This window comes from Sceloporus occidentalis, unplaced genomic scaffold, assembly GCF_023333645.1.
Source record: "Sceloporus occidentalis isolate IW3139 unplaced genomic scaffold, rSceOcc1.0.p SCAF_11, whole genome shotgun sequence".
In the NCBI taxonomy this organism is placed as follows: Eukaryota; Metazoa; Chordata; class Lepidosauria; order Squamata; family Phrynosomatidae; genus Sceloporus; species Sceloporus occidentalis.
The window spans coordinates 19,511,485-19,532,592 of record NW_028316991.1 but is presented as its reverse complement, the minus strand read 5'-3'; the positions used below and the strand labels follow the sequence as shown (position 1 = coordinate 19,532,592).

The 21,108-nt window shown below is 40.2% G+C and overlaps 1 protein-coding gene across 1 annotated transcript in view; it reads left to right on the top strand.

The window, feature by feature from the left end:
- Positions 1–18,505, top strand: part of LOC149305676 (uncharacterized) — a 49,334-nt gene extending 30,829 nt beyond the window's left edge. Inside the window, exons 13-20 of the mRNA XM_089477287.1 lie at positions 6,412–6,582; positions 8,445–8,563; positions 9,079–9,277; positions 10,215–10,416; positions 14,011–14,141; positions 14,502–14,641; positions 16,625–16,685; positions 18,481–18,505. Of these exons, the coding sequence (XP_089333413.1) occupies positions 6,412–6,582; positions 8,445–8,563; positions 9,079–9,277; positions 10,215–10,416; positions 14,011–14,141; positions 14,502–14,641; positions 16,625–16,685; positions 18,481–18,505 (1,048 nt within the window). The remainder of the gene's footprint in view (positions 1–6,411; positions 6,583–8,444; positions 8,564–9,078; positions 9,278–10,214; positions 10,417–14,010; positions 14,142–14,501; positions 14,642–16,624; positions 16,686–18,480) is intronic.
- The last annotated feature ends 2,603 nt before the right edge of the window (positions 18,506–21,108 follow it).

Genomic DNA, 21,108 nt, shown 5'->3' with positions numbered 1-21,108 from the left:
ATAGGGAGGTATAAGGCATTCCAGGAGGCAGTGGCATTAAGGGAGTTAAAAGGCATTGTATAGAGCACTCTATAAGGCATTTCAGGAGGCAGAGTGCTCTATTAAATGCCCCCTTAACGCCACTCTGCTTCCTGAAATGCCTTATAACTCCCTATATGCCACTCTGCCCCATAATATGCCTTTTAACCCCCTAAGTGCCAGAGTGGCATATAGGGGTATAAGGCATTCCAGAAATGCCCTATGTCCCCCATTTAACACACACACGCACACACACTTACCGGTGCTTCCAAATTCCTGCTGTATTGCCGGGGCAGCGGGTTGACGTCTCCTTCTGCTGCAGCCGGAAGGAGGTGGAGTTGGCAGCGGGGGTTTGTCTGCGTCCGTCGCGGATACCTTTCCCGGCTGTCAGAGATCAGAGTTCCGGCACCTGTGCGGGGAACTCTGATTTCTGACAGTCGGGGAAGGTATCCGCGACGGACGCAGACAACCCCCGCTGCTAGCCACACCTCCTTCCGGCTGCAGCGGACGTTGTCTACGCGGATCGCGTAGACGTCAACCCGCTGCCCCGGCAATACAGCAGGAAGCACCGGTAAGTAAGTGTGGGGGGGGGAGACAGGAGGATCCAGGTCCCCTGCAGCGGTGCGGGGGATCTGGATCTTAGTCTCATAATCAGACCTCTATTTGAGGTCTGATTAGAAGACGACCCCGATTAGAAGACGAGGGGTATTTTTCAGAGCATTTGCTCTGAAAAAAACCTCGTCTTATAATCGAGCAAATACGGTAAATAATAGATAATAATAATAACCATTAATGACACTTTGCTATTGCTTCATTGAAGCATAATTTTCCTATTTCTTCTGGCCCCCACGCTCAATAGAGAGCATCACTCAGACACTGCCCTACCACCCCTGTGCCCTCAGACTCTGCCTCCATAACACCATGTTCTCAGGTGCTGCATCCCTACCGCAGTGTTTGTCATTGTGTTTTTAGATACTATTCGCCCTTAGAAATTGCCCCCAGATACTGATTCCTTAATGCTGTACCTACTGAGTCTGCCTCTCTACTCCTGTGTTGAAGCATAATGTCCTTTTATCTTTTCTGCTCCATTGCTGACCCTCAGGCTCAGCACATGGAACATCACTCAGATACTACTTCCCTTAAAGAAAATCCGAGCTCCTGGTTGGAGCCTCTGTGAATATACTTTGCTGGTCCAGACTGAGAAACCTCCCTCCCTTCCACTATGCAATTAGTTATTGCCCCCTACTCACCAACATTCAGACACTAGCCTATCTGTGAACTATGAACCTAGATGTTCCATCAACTACAATAGAATAAAGAACACGAGAGAGAGAGTTCTGGTTGACCAGCCCTAGACGTTCCCAGATAAGGCCACTGGGTCTGGACCTTCTTTTCATTTGCGGAATGCCTGAAGCCCACATCCATTGGTTCTCGATCACTAGGGCAATTTTCTATGAGGAATACGGTAGCATAAGTGACAGGGGTTTTAAATGGTCTTCAAACATTGGTCCTGCCCCGTACATCATGTCATTGAACTGCCTGCTAAGATACATGATAAAGAAAAGCCCTTCTTTAAAACGTTTCAAAGCATTAGAAGTATCCGGCCTCACAGTGCTTGAGCGATAACGAGACATCTTCTTCTTATGCTCGTTGAGTTATATCTCCGATTCCTCAGCGCCTACATTTTCTCTGACTGTTTCTGTAGAGTCTCCTCATTTGACTTTATGCTCTCATCTGAGTCACGCTGACACACTTTATCAATTTCTCTATTAGTCTTCTCATTATTTTTCCTTTACTCTGTCTTTTCTTATTTCATCACTTTAACCTTCCACTCGTTTTCTTTACATTTTTTTATGTCTCCTACGATTATTCACTTTATTTTTGGAGAGCATTGTAGAGAAGGAATCCCTAATTATGCTGAAGATCTGTTTATTAGACTCTTTCTGTTGGGTGGGTCATCGTTTTAACATTTCCCTAAAATCCAAAATGTACTGTGTCTTTGAGTGAGAGACATTTTAAAATGATAAAAAATAAAAAAAAGTCATAGGATATGACTCCACGCCAACAATAAATGAAACATTGGGCAACTAGAAGCTTGTGCAAATAAAGTGCATTTATTTTTGGCACTTGCCCTTGGAGTCCTGGTGGAAGGAAGCAATGCCTTTAAAAATAGTGCAATAGAGAGGAATTTTGATACATGACAGTATAAACGTTGATTTCCCAACGTAAGCCTCCTGTAAGCTATGGGTACTTATTATCTCCTTGCACTAGAAGTTATGTTTGGGACAAATGATATTTCATACTCCATCTCTAGAATGGGACTGCAGGGGTTTGGCCCTTGTGCACTATATGGCCCATCAAAGGGTCGGGGTGACTCTAAACCAGAAACAAGCTAGTTAGAATGCTTCCTCCCCTCTATAATTTGTTTCTTGTGAGCAACCTTACAGAAGCATTAGAAGAAGCCCACCCTCTACTGCATACTGCCATGTTTGAACTTGCGTGGTTTGGTGACGCTTTCACCTGAGAAGTATGATCAGAGACCCTCCTGAGTACTTTTGGCAGGTATCTACTATCCTACTATCACCCATTCAAACAGTGAAGAGTGTTCTGTACCAGCGCTGTTACTCTGTATCTGTCCACAGCAAGCCAGCAGTGATGGCTCTTGCTGACATGGAGGTGTCCAGGGGGTCTTCTTCAGGCTGCCTGATCTCTTGTGCCACTGCAAAAAAAGACTGGATTTATTATGATGTCCAAAAGGTCATCTTGATCCTTTTAACAGTACGTCCATAGGGCCATTAAGGGGTTTACTCACATGTAAAATAAAATAATAAGAAAAGTACCTATCTTTAGGAGTAGTAGCCCTCTTACTGACCCCAATCCCAAGCTAAAGAGCTGGGGTGCGGGGAAAAGATGCAAATTTATAAAGAGGGATTCTGCCCAATTTCTCCATAGATTTTCAACGTGGGGGGAAACGATCATTTAAATGGAACACTCCGCTATCATATACTTAGAAATGCATGCGATGGCCGGCGCGCCGCTTAAATTAAGTCCGTTACTTTGATCTCAATTGGCTGCCCAGAGCTTTTCTTTGAACATCTTATACAAGCTGTGAATTTTAATTGATAATAGAGTTCATTATAAGGAGGTACAAAGTAACGTGTGGGTAGGAATGAGCATTTAGCGCTTGTTAATTCACTGTGTGGCCTAGGAGTGGAATAACCCACTCATTGTGTCAATTTAGCGCATGTTCTAGTGCAGAAACCAGACGGGTCGTTGAATCCGGCCCAAGGTATCTCTCCAGCTGATGTTTAATGGACCTCTTTTGATCCCTTGAAATCAGCTGGTGACGTACCTTTTTGCTTTATGCTTGAGCCAGGTCATTCCTGAACCGGGGTACCTGTTATTCCAATTCGTGTAAGAAAGAATATTTAAATGTTAACGTTAAAAGTCCTACAACTACAAAACAGTAAAGAACAAAAACAAAAAAGCCCAAATCCTGGATCGTTGGTTGCGTAGAAGGAATGTCTTTCTGTTCTTGTCTGTTCTGATAAACTAAAGTTCTTACTCTGTTTTAATCTCTGGTTGGAGTTTATTTTGAAGGCAAGGTTGTTAATCCAGAGATCTTGATGTTATCCACCAAGTGACATCTATCTGATTTCCTTGATCTGAACACAAATCCCTTCATGATGTGGGCTAAAACAAGCGTAGAAAGAAATGTCACGCAACAAAACTCCGCTCTTTGTAACTTGAGCAAGCGGTTCGGGTTTCATCAGGCTGCAGCAAGACAGTAAAAAAACACCAAAGAGGTGAAAATGATCCAAAAAGGCTGAGAATTTAGGTGGGAATCCTAGCATCCCATCAACCCCAATGACACATTCAACCAAGTGCTAAAGGGCTCCATGCATTCAAATATCTTAACAAAGATATACAATGGGCTCTAATGTCTTTATTCCTACAAACTGACAATGAAAAGCATTGGTTGGTATAGAACTTCCACTCCCATAATGCTCAGTTAGCAACGAGATTGACTGAGCTTTGAGTTGTATTTCAACAACAGCCATGTTGCCATGTTGCACAAATCTGGCGTATATATTGTGTTAACATTTATTAAAAAAAAAAAAAAAAGTAATTTGTGATATATTGTTTAGAAGTATTTGCCATCATTTCTTGGGATTTGGAAATGTTGACAAGCCTCTTTTGTTTCTCTAAAGTTATACAATAAAAACTAAAGTAAATAAAAAATAAACAGAATAAAAGTGAAGGCTTTGTAGGCAGAAAGGTACGGCGTATTAAAAAAGGAAAGTAAATAATTGAAAGCTGGTGGGGCTTAAAGTGGTCCAGTGAACCATTATGCCCCTATTCTTTAACCCATCCCCCCACAGAGCACTCGATGGTATATATCTAGTCTGGAAAATATGTACTATTATAGAATATATTGCAACAGTTTAAGAAGTCTAAGGATCACATGGACTTAAAGGTTAAATACGGACTTTAGGCGCAGCAATGTTAATTCTATTTCTCAACATCCATCAGTGATGGTTATATTGGAATCCCACCACCAGCCCGAAGAGTTCTCTCCCTGCCTCGCCGCACACGGCAATAGAACTAGGATTGGCGTGGATCTGGAATCGGACAGTTCCCCTTTACATTTATATTAAAATAACCAACACTGAAACCAGACTTTTGATAAAACGCAGCGTAAAGAAACACTCCATCCATCATATGCACTTTAATGCATAGAAAGCTGCCTGGTCCCTTTAGATTTAGATTGTTCTGCAGAATCCCCCATATGCACATGAAATTCAAGCAGCCGTTCAGTGGCAATAGTGGTCGGACCATGGAGGAGGAGGGCAACAACAGCGCTGGTGGGTTAGGGTTACAGAGAACTTTAACATGTATTCTTCTATAGTGCTGGGTGTCAGGGACGGTAAACGATCCCTTTTTGACCTCATCAGTCTCGCCCCGCTCCCAGGAGAGGAAACAGCCCTTCACCTCTTTATACTGCCCTATCTACCCAACACCCAATGAGCCCCATTCTAAAATTAAAATGGCTTTACTTAGAACAACTGATGTGGACATAAACTGAAAAAAAATAACATAATATGAATTAGTATTTGTATAAAGCAGTTTCATGAAGCGTTTCAGATTCCGGCTGCATCGTGCCTTACAGGTAAACGCGGAGTCTTTGTGTTACAGATACGGGAACGTATTGTATGGAATATTAGTTTAATCTGCAACCCAGTTCTCAATTATAAACCATTTAAAAATAGAAGGAGTGAAAAGACCACTGGGTCCATTAAACTCTTTTCATTCAACGAGACAGTTCCCTAAGGTCAGAATCCAATTAGTTTTTGATGGTGTGTTATGCCTGTGACTTTGCCCACTGGGTTATTCAACACAGTTCTGCTCTCCTAAGAGAAAAAATGTTTCCTTTCTGTCCGTCTTGAATTTGTTTCCTCCGACCGTGTCGTCTGTAGCCGGCTGGCTCACTAATAGAGTGGCCCCCGAAGGTGGGATTAACCTTTTCGATGCTGCAGGTGGCCAGATCCTCGCGGTGTTCGAGGTGTAGACATGTAGCGTTTGGGAACGTTTGGCTCATCTTGTCCTCCCGACTGCAGAAAACCCAATGGGATTATGCGGTAAACAGAAAGGTAGTATTTCAACACCGTTAAAGAGTTAACATTTGGCAACTGCGGCCAGCGAGCAGGAGCCCTATGAAAAGCATTTATTTTAGCTCGGCTCACACAAAATCGTATTACCTCCGCAGCAGGTCCTCGTTTTTTACGGCCCCCCGTGTTTTGCTAAATCAGGTTGCTGGCTGTATTGATTCTGGAATAAAGCCCCGGGCACTTCGATGGATTAAAACATTTGTGTTTTACTTGATTTTGGTTCCACCTTTAATCCCAGTGATATTATTTATGGCTTTGGAACCGCTACACGGACATCAACATGTCAGACCTTGAGTTAGAGTATATATACTGTATGTATATATATATATATATATATGACAATTGAAAGGTTTTTACTGAAAACAGCCTCCCAGCAGAAGTGGTAGAGGGTAATACAGTGGGGGGGGATTAAAACATGCATGGGACAGACATACGGCTCCTGAATCTAAGACGAGACCGACGACTGATTAAGATCTGAATCTTTGCATCCGGAAAAATGGGCCGAATGGGTCTGATCTGCCATCACATTCTATGTTTATAAAGAAATATACCTTAAGTCGGCATTCCCTGTGTTTTTACCAAACAGTTGAGAAATAAAGTGCTTCTTCTAACATTTTTCCGGCCTTTTTAAATGGAATCGTTCAAGAATATTGAAATGTATGGAACTAAGTAAACCTTCCAGCTTGCATTATACAAAGTTAACCATTTACTGTCCTCTCGGCAGGAATGTTTTTGATTGGATCGTGTACTTCCTGCTCCTCGCCGTTATCCTGACCCACATTGCCGACGTGGTGGTGCACAACAACCCCGACCTGCACGCCTCTCACGTACGGGTGTTTTCCGTCACTATTGTTTTCCTTTGGCTGCGGCTGATGAAACACGCTCGGGCCATCCGGTAAGGAGACACAAACAAGTGGTTTCTTAATGCTTCAAAAAATTGAAGCTTTGAGAAACATTATTACTTTTTCCATCACAAGGACCAATTGCATTTAATACAAACTAATAAAAAGAGAATATCTGTAATGCACCAAAAAGAAGTGCCACAAAAATAATAATAATGACACAAAAAGCATTACGATAAAAAAAGAAAAGCAAATTCATTATCTTACATCAGTCAGTCTGAGCAACACACATAACACGGATAAAAAATAATCAGAAATTATTAGTAGTTTTGGGTTTTTTAACACCAATGGGTCTTCACGGGGCGGAATCAGCCACGTTGGTTATTTCATGCTCACCCTTGGCGGTTAGCGGTTGCGGTTTTAATGTTGAGCCGCGTTATAAGTCATCACTGTTACAACTTAAATACAGAGAACAATCACTATTTTATAAACACAGCGATGGCTTTTCCGTAGGTTCTATTATTCCAGCCAATTGTGTTCTACTATTTTACTCCTATGGCTTAAGTTACAGATAAAGGGAAGGGCGATTCTGCTGTCAATCCCCAATTAGTAACTAGTTATTAAATCATTTTTGTCACAAAACATGTATTCGATAAAAATGCACGTTGGTTACATTTATATAAAGTTTACATAAAGGATCGGTGCGTAACCTAAGACTTGAAGAGGTTAAACAATCTGGTCAGTGCTTGGCCAATCCAATAATTGTCATAAAACTGCACGGAAAGGGTTAAAGCTAAACATTTATTAGACAAAAACCAGTTAGACGGAAGATATAAAAATATATATATATATCAAGATAAAGTATCTCTCAATTATTCCTTAATTCGGAAAATTATCAGCAGAGTAATTGAGCATTTTCCGTATGTAATTAGGACTGGTTTGTCAAGGTCAGGCACTCCGCGGTATGTGCGTGCGTGCGTGCGTGCGGTTTTATTTATACGACGCTAATTATATGGCATTAGTCAGAGGTCAGCATCTGCATCAACTGCCAACACAACGATGGGCAAGGCCGATAAACATATCTGCGCATGAATGTACACCGAGTGCGTTGGACAGGTATTAGGGCTGCCTCGGGAGGCTCATTTAATCCAAACTCTTATAGTCTGCCCAAGTGTCCCTCGTTATAGTGGACAGTCCCTCTTTTCTCCCTTGACATCCCTCTTTTCTAGATGCTCAGAACGTTTGCTCGGTATGAGGCTATCGCGGAATTCTAAGTCACAGTAATGTTTACAGATTCTGCAAAAAAAACCAATACACATTATTATTATTATTTTTTTAAATGCCTAAATAGTTTAAAGAGTCACATAATAAGTCTCAGTAAAGAGGCCCCTAACAATGCCTCGACCAACCAATCCCTAAACAAGGGTGCCCCTCTTTAGGCATATGACACGATATATATATATATATATATATATATATATATATATATATATATATAAATATATATATATATATATAATTGGGCTGTAAGCTATAATAAGCACACAAGATCACTGACATGCTACACACATTTTATCTCTGTGGCCAGTTTCTGTAATTCATTTCTTATTACCTCCCTTGATAGATCATTGAGGGTTAACGGCATCATGGGTTAAACATATATTAAGCATACCTGGTAACTTTATGAATTAATGGACCCCTGAAACCCTTTAACAGCCCGCCGTGAGGATTCTAAGAAGTTACTCGCCAACTCCGTTAAAAAACCTGCCAGTTGGTTAATGACAAATAGTTTAAGCATATTTTAAAAACATTGTTAGATTTCTTTCAAAAAAATACAAATTGTGGCTCTGTATACTATATTTAAATGTTTATAACCCTCCGGTGTATAATGCTTTATTTATCTCTTTTTTTTCAGGCTTCTGGGTCCTTTCATTGTGATGCTTGGGAAAATTATAACGGACGTGCTGAAATTCCTGTTTTTATACGGGGAATTTTACATCCCTTATGCCTGTGCTTTCTGGATCATTTTTGGAGGTACAGTTTATATGCTAACAATATTATAGGGACAGAAAAGGTTAATTGAGTGCAATTAATATTCAGAATGTGGTTGTTTTTTTTATGTAAAGTTGCCATTTCTCACTTAAATATAATAATGTTTTATTCACTTTAAACAGTAATGAGATACATTAGTATGGTATAGTATAGTAGGTTGAAAAAGACTTCAGTCCATCAAGTTCCACCTTTCACCCATATCTAGTTCTAAAGTTCTATCCAAAAAAAAAAGGCAAAAAAATCCCTAATTGGGGCAATTACCAATAATGCCACAACAAGGGAAAAACATCCTTCTTCATTCCATAGCGGCAATCAGATTACTCTCTGGATCAACTTGCTGGTGAAATTCTAGATTACACCAAGAGGTCAAACACCTAGCAAACTCAGGATTGTTGGCAGCTGCAGCGCCCGCATTGCCTTCTCAGGAGGCTTTTTTCTTCAAAGAGATATGCAACGTATGTAAGTTAAATCGGACAGCTTCTTCTCCTTCTATGTAGGAAAAGTTGACAACATGTCCACCGTGCCACAGATGATGTTCACCATTTTCCGTATCACTCTGGTTGATGACTACAAGTTTGAAGATATGTACGGCGTTGACCCGATAATGGTTTATTTACTATGCGGGACCTTTCTGGGCGTTTCAGCGATTCTCTGTATAAACCTGCTCATAGCGCTACTCGCTGATACATTTCAAAGGTATGGAGTATCTTTAATAATAAATAGACTCCTATGAGTTTTAGTATGACAATAGGGGAACCAATGGGCGGGTATTTTCTATTATGTACAGGGCAACAAATAAATACAAGAAGAGCAGCTAATCACGGGGTTAAGTGCTGGTAAAATATAGATATAGATGTTCTGGGGAGGGTTCACAGAAGGGCGACAAAATGTTAAATGGCTTGTAGGACAAAAATTATCAGGAAAGGGTCTCAATGTGTACGGCTTGGAGGTAAAGAGAGACACATTTGAGAAATGTTAGAACAAGAGGCCGTAATCTAGTGAAGGCTAAGATGTAATGAAGGGATGCGTTACTTCACTGAGAGGGTGCTAGATAAGTCTCCCACAGAAGTGATGGTGGGCCAAATGGTTTTTACGTGCCAAAAACACACATGTAAATGTCAGGAGACCCACCATGTTGTGTTGTGGTCAATGGGGCATATCAGAAACCAGGGCATATATGCATCACTACCACTCTTAGAACCTCATTAGCCTCCAATGAACCACAATTAACAGTTTTCTATGGGTTCTGCAAGACGTGATTTTCAGAGCACTGATGAGAAACAGCGCAATCGTGGGACAGGTGTTATATCCACACTTAGAGGGCAAGTCCTGTACAACAAAAGGGGTTTCTTACAAAGAATAATATGTGTCTACTCTATTGGTTCTGCGCCATACTGTCTACTTTCATGGTTGTGTTCCTCAGAACAAAATTGCAAAAGTAAAGAGTGAAAGTGTTACTTATGACCTTGCAGTATGCATTGTCCACATTTACCATTAAAAATGTCATTTTCTTAACACAGACGTATTTGCGATGTGGGCCTTCTAGCTCTAAATTATTGAAGGCAATCCCATGCTGCGGCATTCAAGCTCCTCCACATAGTAATAATAATGATAGGTTTTTTTCCTAAACTAGGGTTTATGATAATGCCACAGCCAACGCGGTCATGCAGCAAGCCAGTATATTGCTACAAACCGAAGAAAACCTCAGTAAAAAGAAGAAAGCCAAGTTTGCAAACTATCTCCAGACCGTGTGCTCTCCATTGTCACTCTTCTATGATGATGACCTCACAGTGGACCAAGATGATGATCTGAAAAAAGTGACCATTCAGATTAAGGTATAAACTATTTAGTTTACTTTATTTTAAGTTTTGTGAATTCCAGACAACAGAATGACTGAATAAATGGGTAATTTGGGGGCACAGGTGTTTATGGCGGGTAAAGATATAGGCATATTTGTCAAGTGTTTTGCAAAGGAATACTCCAGGGGCACAAATGTATTTAGAATATTGTCTTGATTTAAAGTGGCTGAACCTTGGTTTGATTATCAGTCTAAGATTATGATTATTTTTTTGTAAAAGCAAAATATGTGGTATGTATTATTGTCCTAAAAAACATGGCTTATGGTCTTCGAATGTCCTCAATGTCTATGTTCCACCCATGTTGATGATATCCTAATCACTTCCTCTGTATCCTACGCGCTTCTCATGACTATTATGTTATGAGTACTAATCCTTAAAAAAACGAACACCCAGCAGCTTCTGGCACGTAAATGCCTCCTCCATCATTCCCAAGCAGGTCTTCATCACCTGAAGGTCCTCAGTTGGCATGTCAACAACGGGCTTCCCATACCCTTCAGAATCAAATTCAAACTTCTGATTCTACAGAGCCCTTAACAACCCCACACCCAGTATATCTCTACCCTTCTATCCAAATACAGCCCTAACCTCTCTCTTCATTCCTCTCACAACCCTCGTCTCTCTTCTATCGTCATTGCCTCTTCTCGATCCCGTATTCAGGATTTACCCCACATTGTACCCTCCTGTGTAATTCCCTTCCCCTTCCCCTCAGACTTTCTTTCTTGTACGCAACTTTCAAGAGCTCTCTGAAAACCCACCTTTTTAGTGAAGCCTACGACCTTTCCTACTCACACCCTCAGCCATAATCCTACACAGTGTTTAAAGATACTTTTTGATGTAACATCATCCATTGGGGGTGTTCTTCCCTCTCTTGGCATTCCGGAACTCGTGAAGCGTGTTTATCACGCCGAGTCTTCTTAATAAGAATGCCGTCACGTAACGATCTAAGTTTAAATGTCTCAAACAAAAGCTGTGATCCTACGCGGTTGTAGAAAAGTCATTGCCTTCGCGCCTGCCTCAGAATAAGTTTCGGTTGGTTTTGTGCTGTGAAACTCTTGTGGTAATGTGTGTGGGAGTGCTGCTCGGTGTGTTATCCGTGAATCAATTCAAAACACAAAACATTAATATATGGGCAGACTAGATGAACCAAAAAGTTCTTATCTGCCCTCAAATTCTATGCGTGGTTCATGAAAGGAAGGCAGAAGACCCATTAATTGCGTAAGTCATGAGCATGGTGGCATCAGAATTAAAATAAGACACACTAATTGTTCTATTTAGTTTGGAGGACAAACCTAGTGAGAAGATCAAAGCTTGGAAAAGATGATCAGGCGTCCAATTTATTGAAATTGTGGGATTGTAAGAGCCGTGGAGATTATTCAGATTGTACTTCAAAGAGTTTTTTAATTAACTTCTGATTGTGATCCAAACCACAAGTGACAAGCTTTGACTGCGCTGTGCGTCTGACTTTCCACAAGTACTGTGATGTTTCCCCCGTATTAGTGATAGACGTTTCATGTAAAAATCATTCTTTTTCAAATGTTTTTATGGAATCTAATACCTCCCAACACTTGGAATTGAAAACAGTGACACTTCTGATTTAACAGCCATGGCTGAAGACGTGGCTAGGGGGTAGGATTCACCAAGGTGACTCTATGACCCATTGATAGCTACTTCCTATATTTTTTTCAGCTCTATATATATTAAAACTTATATTTTGTCATTTTTAGATTAAAATAAATAATATGTATAGGTCTTAGAAGCCCACTCTTCTTGTATACCAGGAGAACAGCCACGTTAACTTCCTGTTTTCAGCATTTGTATGATTATTTCTTTAAAATTCATTAGGAGGACAGGCAGGGCCCAAGGTTTTTCACTAAACTTGGCTTCTAAAGGGTTAAAAAAGGTTCTCCTTTCATCTGTATTTATAGATGTCACAAAGTAGAAAAGTAGAACTACAACTTCATTTGCTCTGGAAATACCCGGACTAAATACCCGTAGGAACAAATATATTCCAAGTTTGCTTAAAGTCTGGCCCTGACTTTTGTTTATGTTTGTTGCAAAACTTAAACGGACTGGAAATCGCCTTCGTTCCAAAATGAAAGGGAAGTCACTTTCTGAGGGGCCAAATGGACACGGTATCCATGCTACTGTAACCAGCAGCATCACCGGCCCCCGGTTCTGTATCATTTAGAATACCTGACATTTGCAACAACGCACGCTATCTACTTACAACCAAATGTTTCTTAGCCTAAAGAGCCAGTAAAATTGGCTCAAGGAGATAAGGGCAAAATGCCAGTAAAATTGCCTCTAGGGCGTGATCTGATTATCAATTATATTTAGGTGTATTTTACTTTAAAGGCAAGTGGGTGTTTTGCTGCTAATACGGCGTAACTCACTTAGTTACCCAAGTCTGTGCTATTATAAAGATAATGATGAGTGGCATCCAACTGAAGTCCCCTTCTACCCTGCGGCACAGACTGTCCAGACTGTTAGGTCTTGAAGTCCATAACAGGCGAGCAGATTAATTAAGTTAATTAACATTGCTGACATCTTCATTCATCTTAACGGAGGCTGAAATGCTCTTACATGTAAGAAGTGCAAAGATAGTGGGAGAGTGGGAAGGTGAGAGAGAGAGCGCGAGGATGAGCATGTAAATTTGACAGACATGAATCAAGGGCAGGTTATGGGGCTTTCTTGTGAAGATACTTAATGTTATATCTTCCTAGGAATTCATAAGCTCTTTGATACAGCTGTGTTGGCATTAAACCAGGGAGCTTAATGTTAACATGAATTAGACAAATCGATCTACAGAATTTGAGAAGTTCATGAATATGTAACAGATCGTCATTCTGGGCACATCATGTCTATTAGATATAATTTCCAATAGCGTGGAATAACCCACCGATAGCCTGTTAAGTTGTGGCCCGTGGCCCTCACGCGATCCAAAGGTCTTTCAAGATGGTGCTGAAGATTCTCCAAAGCTGGACAGCGCACCATGTTCTTGTTTAGTCGAGGAAAATAAAAATGTGAAAATGGGGAAAAAAAAACCTTCACACTATTATATTCTTAGCACTAAAGTGCTTCACTAACCAAATACTTTTACTGTTATTACCAAGAGCTTTAACAAAGTTTTAATTTTGTGCAGATTTAGTTTTTTTTTTTAAATGTGGTTTACTATTTGGATCTGTTTCTCTTTTTAAGTCCAATGAAGGCTGTAAGCAGCTGCTTCTTATACTTATTTTGTAGCAAGCTTCTGGACTGAATACTCTGTTACATTTAGTGAACGTATCGAACGTTACAGAAAAGAGTATTCTTCGGTAAGAGCGACTTCCTCGCTATGGATGGAAAATGATCAGTTGCATAATAAAGTGAATAGGAAAGACTTGCTGGGGGGGGGGGTTCCTTTCCCCCATGGCTATTCAGCACTAAACACCATAAAATATTCTGCTTTATCTTTTCCCGCTGATGCCCCGGTGGGACTGGTGTTCTATTTAAGAATCTTCTCACAGTTCCGTTAATATATTCAGGATTCACTCGATTCTGCGTCACAGCATCCACCGTCTTCTCTTCCAGGAAGAGCTGGGAGAGCTGATGCAGATCGTGAAGGAGAGGAAACTGAAGAATGAGTTATCAAGCATGCAGAAAAAGAGAAACAACCCCGGGAAGTCTAGCCCAAAAGCCATTCAATCCAGTGGTCTGCAGAGGTATGCCAAGTGTCCCCTTCATACGATCAGCCGAATCAGCGTTAATAGTCTGTATGAAGGAAGAAATGGAATTTAAATCACCATAAGTTTAGATCTTACCTTTTTCTGGCTACGATTCTGATAGTTTAATAGCCATATTATAAATTCTACCTCCGCTTCCCAACAAACACAAAGCTGAAGGCCACCTTTTCTCATTTGGTGTAGTAAGTGAAAGCAAAGAGGAGGGTAGACCTCCTAAACTGCAGGAGCAAAGAGTAGGACAATGTATCCATTAAGTGCATCCATTCATTTAATTAATATATATATATACGTACGTCTGCCTGTCGAGGTCATAAATCCAATTCCAACGTTGTATCGCAGGCCAGCGTCCCAACAGCAGGACATCTCAGCCTTATTAGCAACCCTGATAAGCAACCAGGAGGAACAGAGAGCAGCATTACTGCAAATGTCCCAGAAGCTACAAATGGTGTCCCAGTCCCTGCAGGCGAGACCGCCATCAGGTAACGCTACGAGAGGAAACTAAGTCTCCACATGTTGACACTTATTATATAATTATTAATTGAGTTGTATAGCACCTTCACTTTTTTTCGGCTGTCCGTGTGATCTCTCTCTCTCTCTAACCGGCCCAGAATGAAAGGAGCGTGAGGTCTGTTCCATCGTTAGTCGGTGATTAATGCTGAACGCAGGGATATTATGTCATATCCCAACAATCGGCTCTAAATCCCCGAGCGTCACGAGGGAGCACAGACGCAGCGGTGTAAAGAAACAGACCTCATGCTCTCACAGGACATTTTAACAAGTTAAAAGAAGGAGAAAAATATGAGATTTGGTCCTAAACATTGAGCGTAATATCAGTGAATTCCTCATGTGTAAATTTTAAATTGAGTAAATAAGTAAAATATAATGTAATATATAACCACCTTGCGGATATATTATCTCACCCATGCTAACTTCCTTCTTTAATAATATGTGTGATTATTCCTTGTCAATATATATATATATATATATATATATACACACACATATATATATATACACATATATAATTACAATGTCCACCAGCGACTGTTAGGACTGTCTCCACCCACGAGAGGACACAGCCCTAAACTCCAAAGTCGCTACATAGAATCTGCATGATGGGCTATTAAGTGGGTAAAGCTCAGGGGCATTTAGAAAGTTCACAGACAGGACATCAATATGTGCCATGATCTAGCATTGGGCTGTAGAAGCATTACTCTCCATGGACAAACTGGGGATGACAAAATGGCACAGGGCACTTTAAGGCCAATGGCTGCTTAATAAAATTCACCTGCTTGATATAGATGCCGTGCTGCAGATGTATCTACCATATACAAAGGATGTTTGGTAGTGTTGGTGGTTGGTGTTGGTGGTGATATAATCTGCACCATGATAACTAAGATAAATGATGTTGGTTGGGTAGAGCAATCAGCCTCTGACAGATCAGTCTTAGGTTAATATCAAGAACCTTTAAGGTAGATAAGTCCAAAATAACTTGGGGGAGAACTGTTGAAATTTACAATTAATGTAAATTGGCATCTCAATGCCCATCTATTGATCTTAATCTTATCTGCAAGCGGGCGAATAACAAATAAACTTCATTCCCCTCCAACATTTTTAACTGTTATAGAATTGTTAGTCCTATTGAGAGACACTCAATATTTCCACACAACAATGAGGACAGGCTGAAAATACATTATAGAAGATGTCGCAAACCACTCAACGTTTCTAACAATAATTGGTTAACACGAATAATCGGGTGCTCTCTGTTGCATGATGTGATGGTAACCGGTTCTCTTCAAACTATAAATTAGCTGCCAAATGACGGAGATGCTAATAAGCCCGGGAGCTTAGAATGCGCACCGAGCCTGAAACGCATTGCATTAATCCAGCATTAAAGCCAGAGGAAGCGATCCAACACTATAGCATAAAATCAAAGACGACTCGGTGAAACCAAGGGATCAATAGCATCAAACCTCACCAACATCTAAAGGAACGAGGATTAGTATTGAACTTTCCAGGTAGTATCAGAATAAACACCGGTGTCATGGAAATGAACTGCGCCAACCCCGAACTTTAAATTAATCTTGCTTAATGTTAAGCAAACAGCGACATTATACAAGTTACCCCCCCCCCCCCCCAATAAAAGGCATCACAAAGTACTCCGGAATAGAATGGATAATATCAAATCATTAGGGATATCATTAATTTGCACATTATTAAAAAAAAAATTAAGCCCCTGGGCCCAGATGTTGCAGCCCTGCTGCTGCAGCTGCCCTCCTCCCCAGCAGTCTGATGGCTGCTAGAAGCAGTAGCCTAGATCTTATAAAAGCCAAAAGGTCTGGTCTTGCTGTACACATATAATAACGCTGATGACTCTGGCGGTGTCATAGTTAAGCACCCTATGTAGCCCAGCAGGAATGTAATGCAGATGAAATGCTCTCTGACTCTGTTCTCTTCTTCAGGTTCTGGACCCATTGAATTGGCGGATATAGAGACTCAGGGCAGCGGTCAGTCTATTTACACGTGAGTACAAAATCCATTGTATACTGTACCTGTTCAATTATGTTTTTAATTATTTATGGGGAACTAATAATGGCGTGCAATGAAAATTACAATATCTTAACAAAATATGCAAGAAGTACTCTCTGCGTAGTCACTGTCAAAATGGCATTATCGGTGGTAGTAAATATTAATACCCTCTGTAAGTTTCCCCCGTAAGTATCCGCTTGTAATAGCAGCCGCTCACACACAGACGGTTGAAACGGTTGCAACAGTCCATCTGCTATGTTTCTTTCATCCCTCTTGGTTCATTGTGGCATCATATGATACCTATGAGGCTGTAAAACATGGTACCCTAGGCACCTGTTACAAGAACTCGTAAATTATCATATCTAAAAATCCTACTTTATATTATAAACGAAGTACAACAATAAAAGGGGATATTGGATTTCTAAACCCCCCTCGCCATTAATTATTTATATAGGTTTAGGAGCACCTTAAGGGCATCTTCTTAAAGCAAAACCAAAGAACAGGGATCCCTAACCTCAACACGATCATTTCTGTGATCTGATTACGTTTTCTTTATTATACAAAAACAAACCTCATTATCGAATTATTGTTGTCAAATGTATGATGTGCACTTGAGGCTGACGTGTTTAACTTCAAATAATCCAATTAAGAAACGTCACGCGGAACTGCTGCAAGACTGGCCTCAGCACATCCATGTAAGCTGTTACAAATTTATATATATATATATATATATATATATATATATATATATATTAGAAAATATATCGATGTGTCCTATTTTCATTGGAAATCAGACCGAACAGATACATTCTCAGTGATTGTCTTATTTAAAGCTTATCTGTCACTATTATAATAACCGATATATACATTTATATACCCACCTTATATGTATACCATGGGATCTGCACAATCATTTCTCTCCTTTTTGTCTCTCTCTGTTAAGTTGTTGATTGGTTTAGGCAGCCTTTGTAAGGTTTGATCAGGAGAACTTCAGGACAGAAAATGTAATAAATAATTCCGAGTTGGACAACCTTATGACTCAAATCTGGAAATTCCACTGATAAACAAAATACTTTAAAAGTACATTAATTTACAAATAAAAATCACAAGAAGTAGGACGTTGTAATAGTTTAGTTATTTTAAAAGCTGTGCTGGTGACAAAGGCAAAGAACAGAATGTTTTCCAGCAAGTACTTTTCTATACCAAGTAAGTTAAAATAATTTACAATCGTATACCCTAAGTGGGAAACACGAAATTCCAGGTATCCTCAATGGTTTCTGAAATTCAGTAACTTCTTATGTTGCATTTATGTCTTTCAACTTGTGTCATTTAATTCCTTTGTAATTACCAGCATTTATGTGTAAATTTGTCTTAAAATCTAAGTTACAATAATGAAAAAAAACATTTTAACCAATAACACACAAATGATTGTATTGTTCTTGTCCACATTGAATACGAAATTTAAACATTCACCGTGTGGGTTGGAAAAAGTATGTGAACCTCTAGGCTAATCACTTCAACGAAAGCTAATTGGAGTCAGGAGTTAGCAAACCTGGATTACAATCAATGAAACTGGATTGCAGGCGTGTTGTATTAAGTCCATGGCAGGACACCATGAAGGTGAAGACACCTTGGCACCCCACAAGGCTACTGGGAAAATGGCAAATGGTGAAGTACAGTGGAGGGAGCATCATGATTTGGGGCTGCTCTATTGCCTTATTTTGGCTGCAGTTATTTGTTTTTCCTGGTAACAGGCCCTCTTTGATCTTCCATATTTTTCTCTGCATAGGTGGTGGCAGCTGTCAGGTGTTTAGTAGGGAACCGCACAGGAGATGCGTGACCATTAAGCGGCAAGGTCAAAGTACTGGGGTCCTATGGGGAAGCTTAAAACCATCCTGTAATTTGTGAGCAAATGCTGACGCTGTCAAAGAGTGTCAACGGATTGTTTTTTGTTTTTTTTTAAGTATGTCCATCACCAGGGCCATTTGCAATCTTTTCCTATTTGATTCGAAGTGGATGGGCTGTTGCAGACTACCAAGTGGCCTGGGTAGACCATAAGCAGCCGATCATTGCCTTTGTCAGTGTTCTAAGATCATAAGGAAGAGAAAGGGACTTGTTACATTATGTTCTGATAATTCTAAATATACATTATTTTCTTCTAATAAAGTCATTTGATCTGTAGAACGATCAGCAGCAAAAGCGCACCTGGACTTTTGTGCCTGGGACCTTAGAGGTTAATTATTTGAAACACATTCACTTTAATGTATATGGTCCCTTTAAATTATCATACGCTCCTCTGGTCGATATGGTTATGGTTCCCTTACCAAATATATCCTATGTGGGGGAGCTGCAGAAGACTTCACTTGGATTGTTTCTTCCCCACCTTCTAGGGATAACTATCCAAGGACGGAACAAGTGACCGTGCGCCCACCAGAACAGTATGCGAGGCCTAATGTTACAGTAGACATTATGGGAAGAACAAGACAACAACCGTCAAACTTCAGCAGTAAGCTGCCCTGTGTCCCGTTCGCATGAATGAAATGGTGTTGAGTAAGGGTGAAAAAACAGCCCTCAGATCAAACTATTGTGAGATAATGGAATGAAATTGGGATTTCATGCCAAAGATATATGCTAGTTTTTTTTACAGTATCAAAGATCACTTGGGAGCAAGATTTGTAAAAAGTTTTTTTTCTTATTGTGAAAAAAAAATTCAGTGATAAAAAATTCAAGCGATGACTTAAAAAGGGGTAGGGGTATAAAAATAATTATAAAAATCAAATAGTATGGCTTACAAATAATCAAATTAGCATAAACCTAACCTTCATTAATTATAAACTGGTAAAAATAATTAATAGAAAGAATTGTTTACTCAAATTGACTATACTGAAAAACTAACTAAATCCATCTTAAACTAGTGATTTAACATATGTAAAATATTATGGGATTTCTGCACTACAAGTGAGATCTGTAAGGCGGTAATCTGCGGATATACCCCAAAATAAATGCATAATGACAATACCAGCCAGTGACAGTAAACAGAAACCAACAGATTCTCCCCTAAATCCAGTAAAAAGGGGGTGGGGGGGGTAGCGGCCAAGGCTCGTAAAATGCAAACCTCTTTCTAGCTTATAAAAGTCAACTTGCGGTCGACTAATTTCCAAATGTAGAAGGCAAACATTTTACATTAACCACTAACTTCTATTGTTTTACAGACTAAAAATCCAAGAATATGAGAACTAGGATTGTGTCTGGCTGAGAACACGAAAAATCAGCAATAAACTTCACCACTTCAAATTTACACAAAAAGTTTATCTGGATTGCGACTGGAAAAGAAAATAAATGAGAATGTTTGTTCGCCTCTTACTCCTTCCATCGGTCAAGACATGTCGTGATGAAATGCAGAAAATTCAAAGGACTAAAAGTTACCTAAAAAACTGTTATCTCAGAAACAAAATAATGTGTTCCAAACAGCAATTTCTATACATATTAGCAGGGCGTTTAGCGCTGTGATACACTCATACCCAGCAAACCCATTCAAAAGAGGGGCATCAGCGAGGAAATAGGGACAGAGGGGTTTTGGTGCCAAACCAGGAGTCGCTCCCTTAGGAAGGATACTTCGGACATACTCACAATCTCAATTAAAAAATGCCGCCAGTGGACCAACTTCTTCAAATCAGTTACGCCTCTGCCTCGCTGTTTTCCCTCCTGGGCAATAAGCGGTATTATTACCTCCTTCCATTTTAGATGTGCTTGGCTCGCTTCAGTTTAGCAGACAAATCATTTTCTGTGCTAATACTTATTAGATAATGGGGTCTTGTTGTCCCTTGTGGATGGAGGTAATTTCTGCCTTAACCAAAAAAATAGAGAACTATAATATTGTATAACGTCCCAAGGAGGCCTTTGCCGTGGCTTCTCTGTGATCCAACGAGACCTCAGACGAAGCTCCAAGTTCAGCACAGAAAATGGGATATCTGTATAGGAGCAAGCAGTATCAGAAAAAGTAAATGCATACGCACGGCCAAGTCATTGCTCCCCATATAATGGCAACTTCCAATATTATAACCCCCAACATTTGCGATGTCCAAATCAGAGCACTGTTATTGGGGTATCAGATGGAGGCGTGATGAGACCTTACCCTCCTGGCCACGTCGCCAAGCATGGAGATGTGATGCATGTGATGTGAGTCTGTGGTGCAGCATGGCGGGTTGATCAGGGGATCTCCAAAACAAGCCCATGATCCTCACTGGCGAAAATCCGGACTGTCAATGAAAAACACGACGGTTGGGAGAATGCCATATATGTTCTATAATAAAACATTCTGTGAAATCTGAAGCGGCAGATCAGATTTTTCCGTTTAGAAGCGAAAAGTGTCTTATTGTAAGGTTTCTTATCCTAATCATAACTGATGATACTTGAA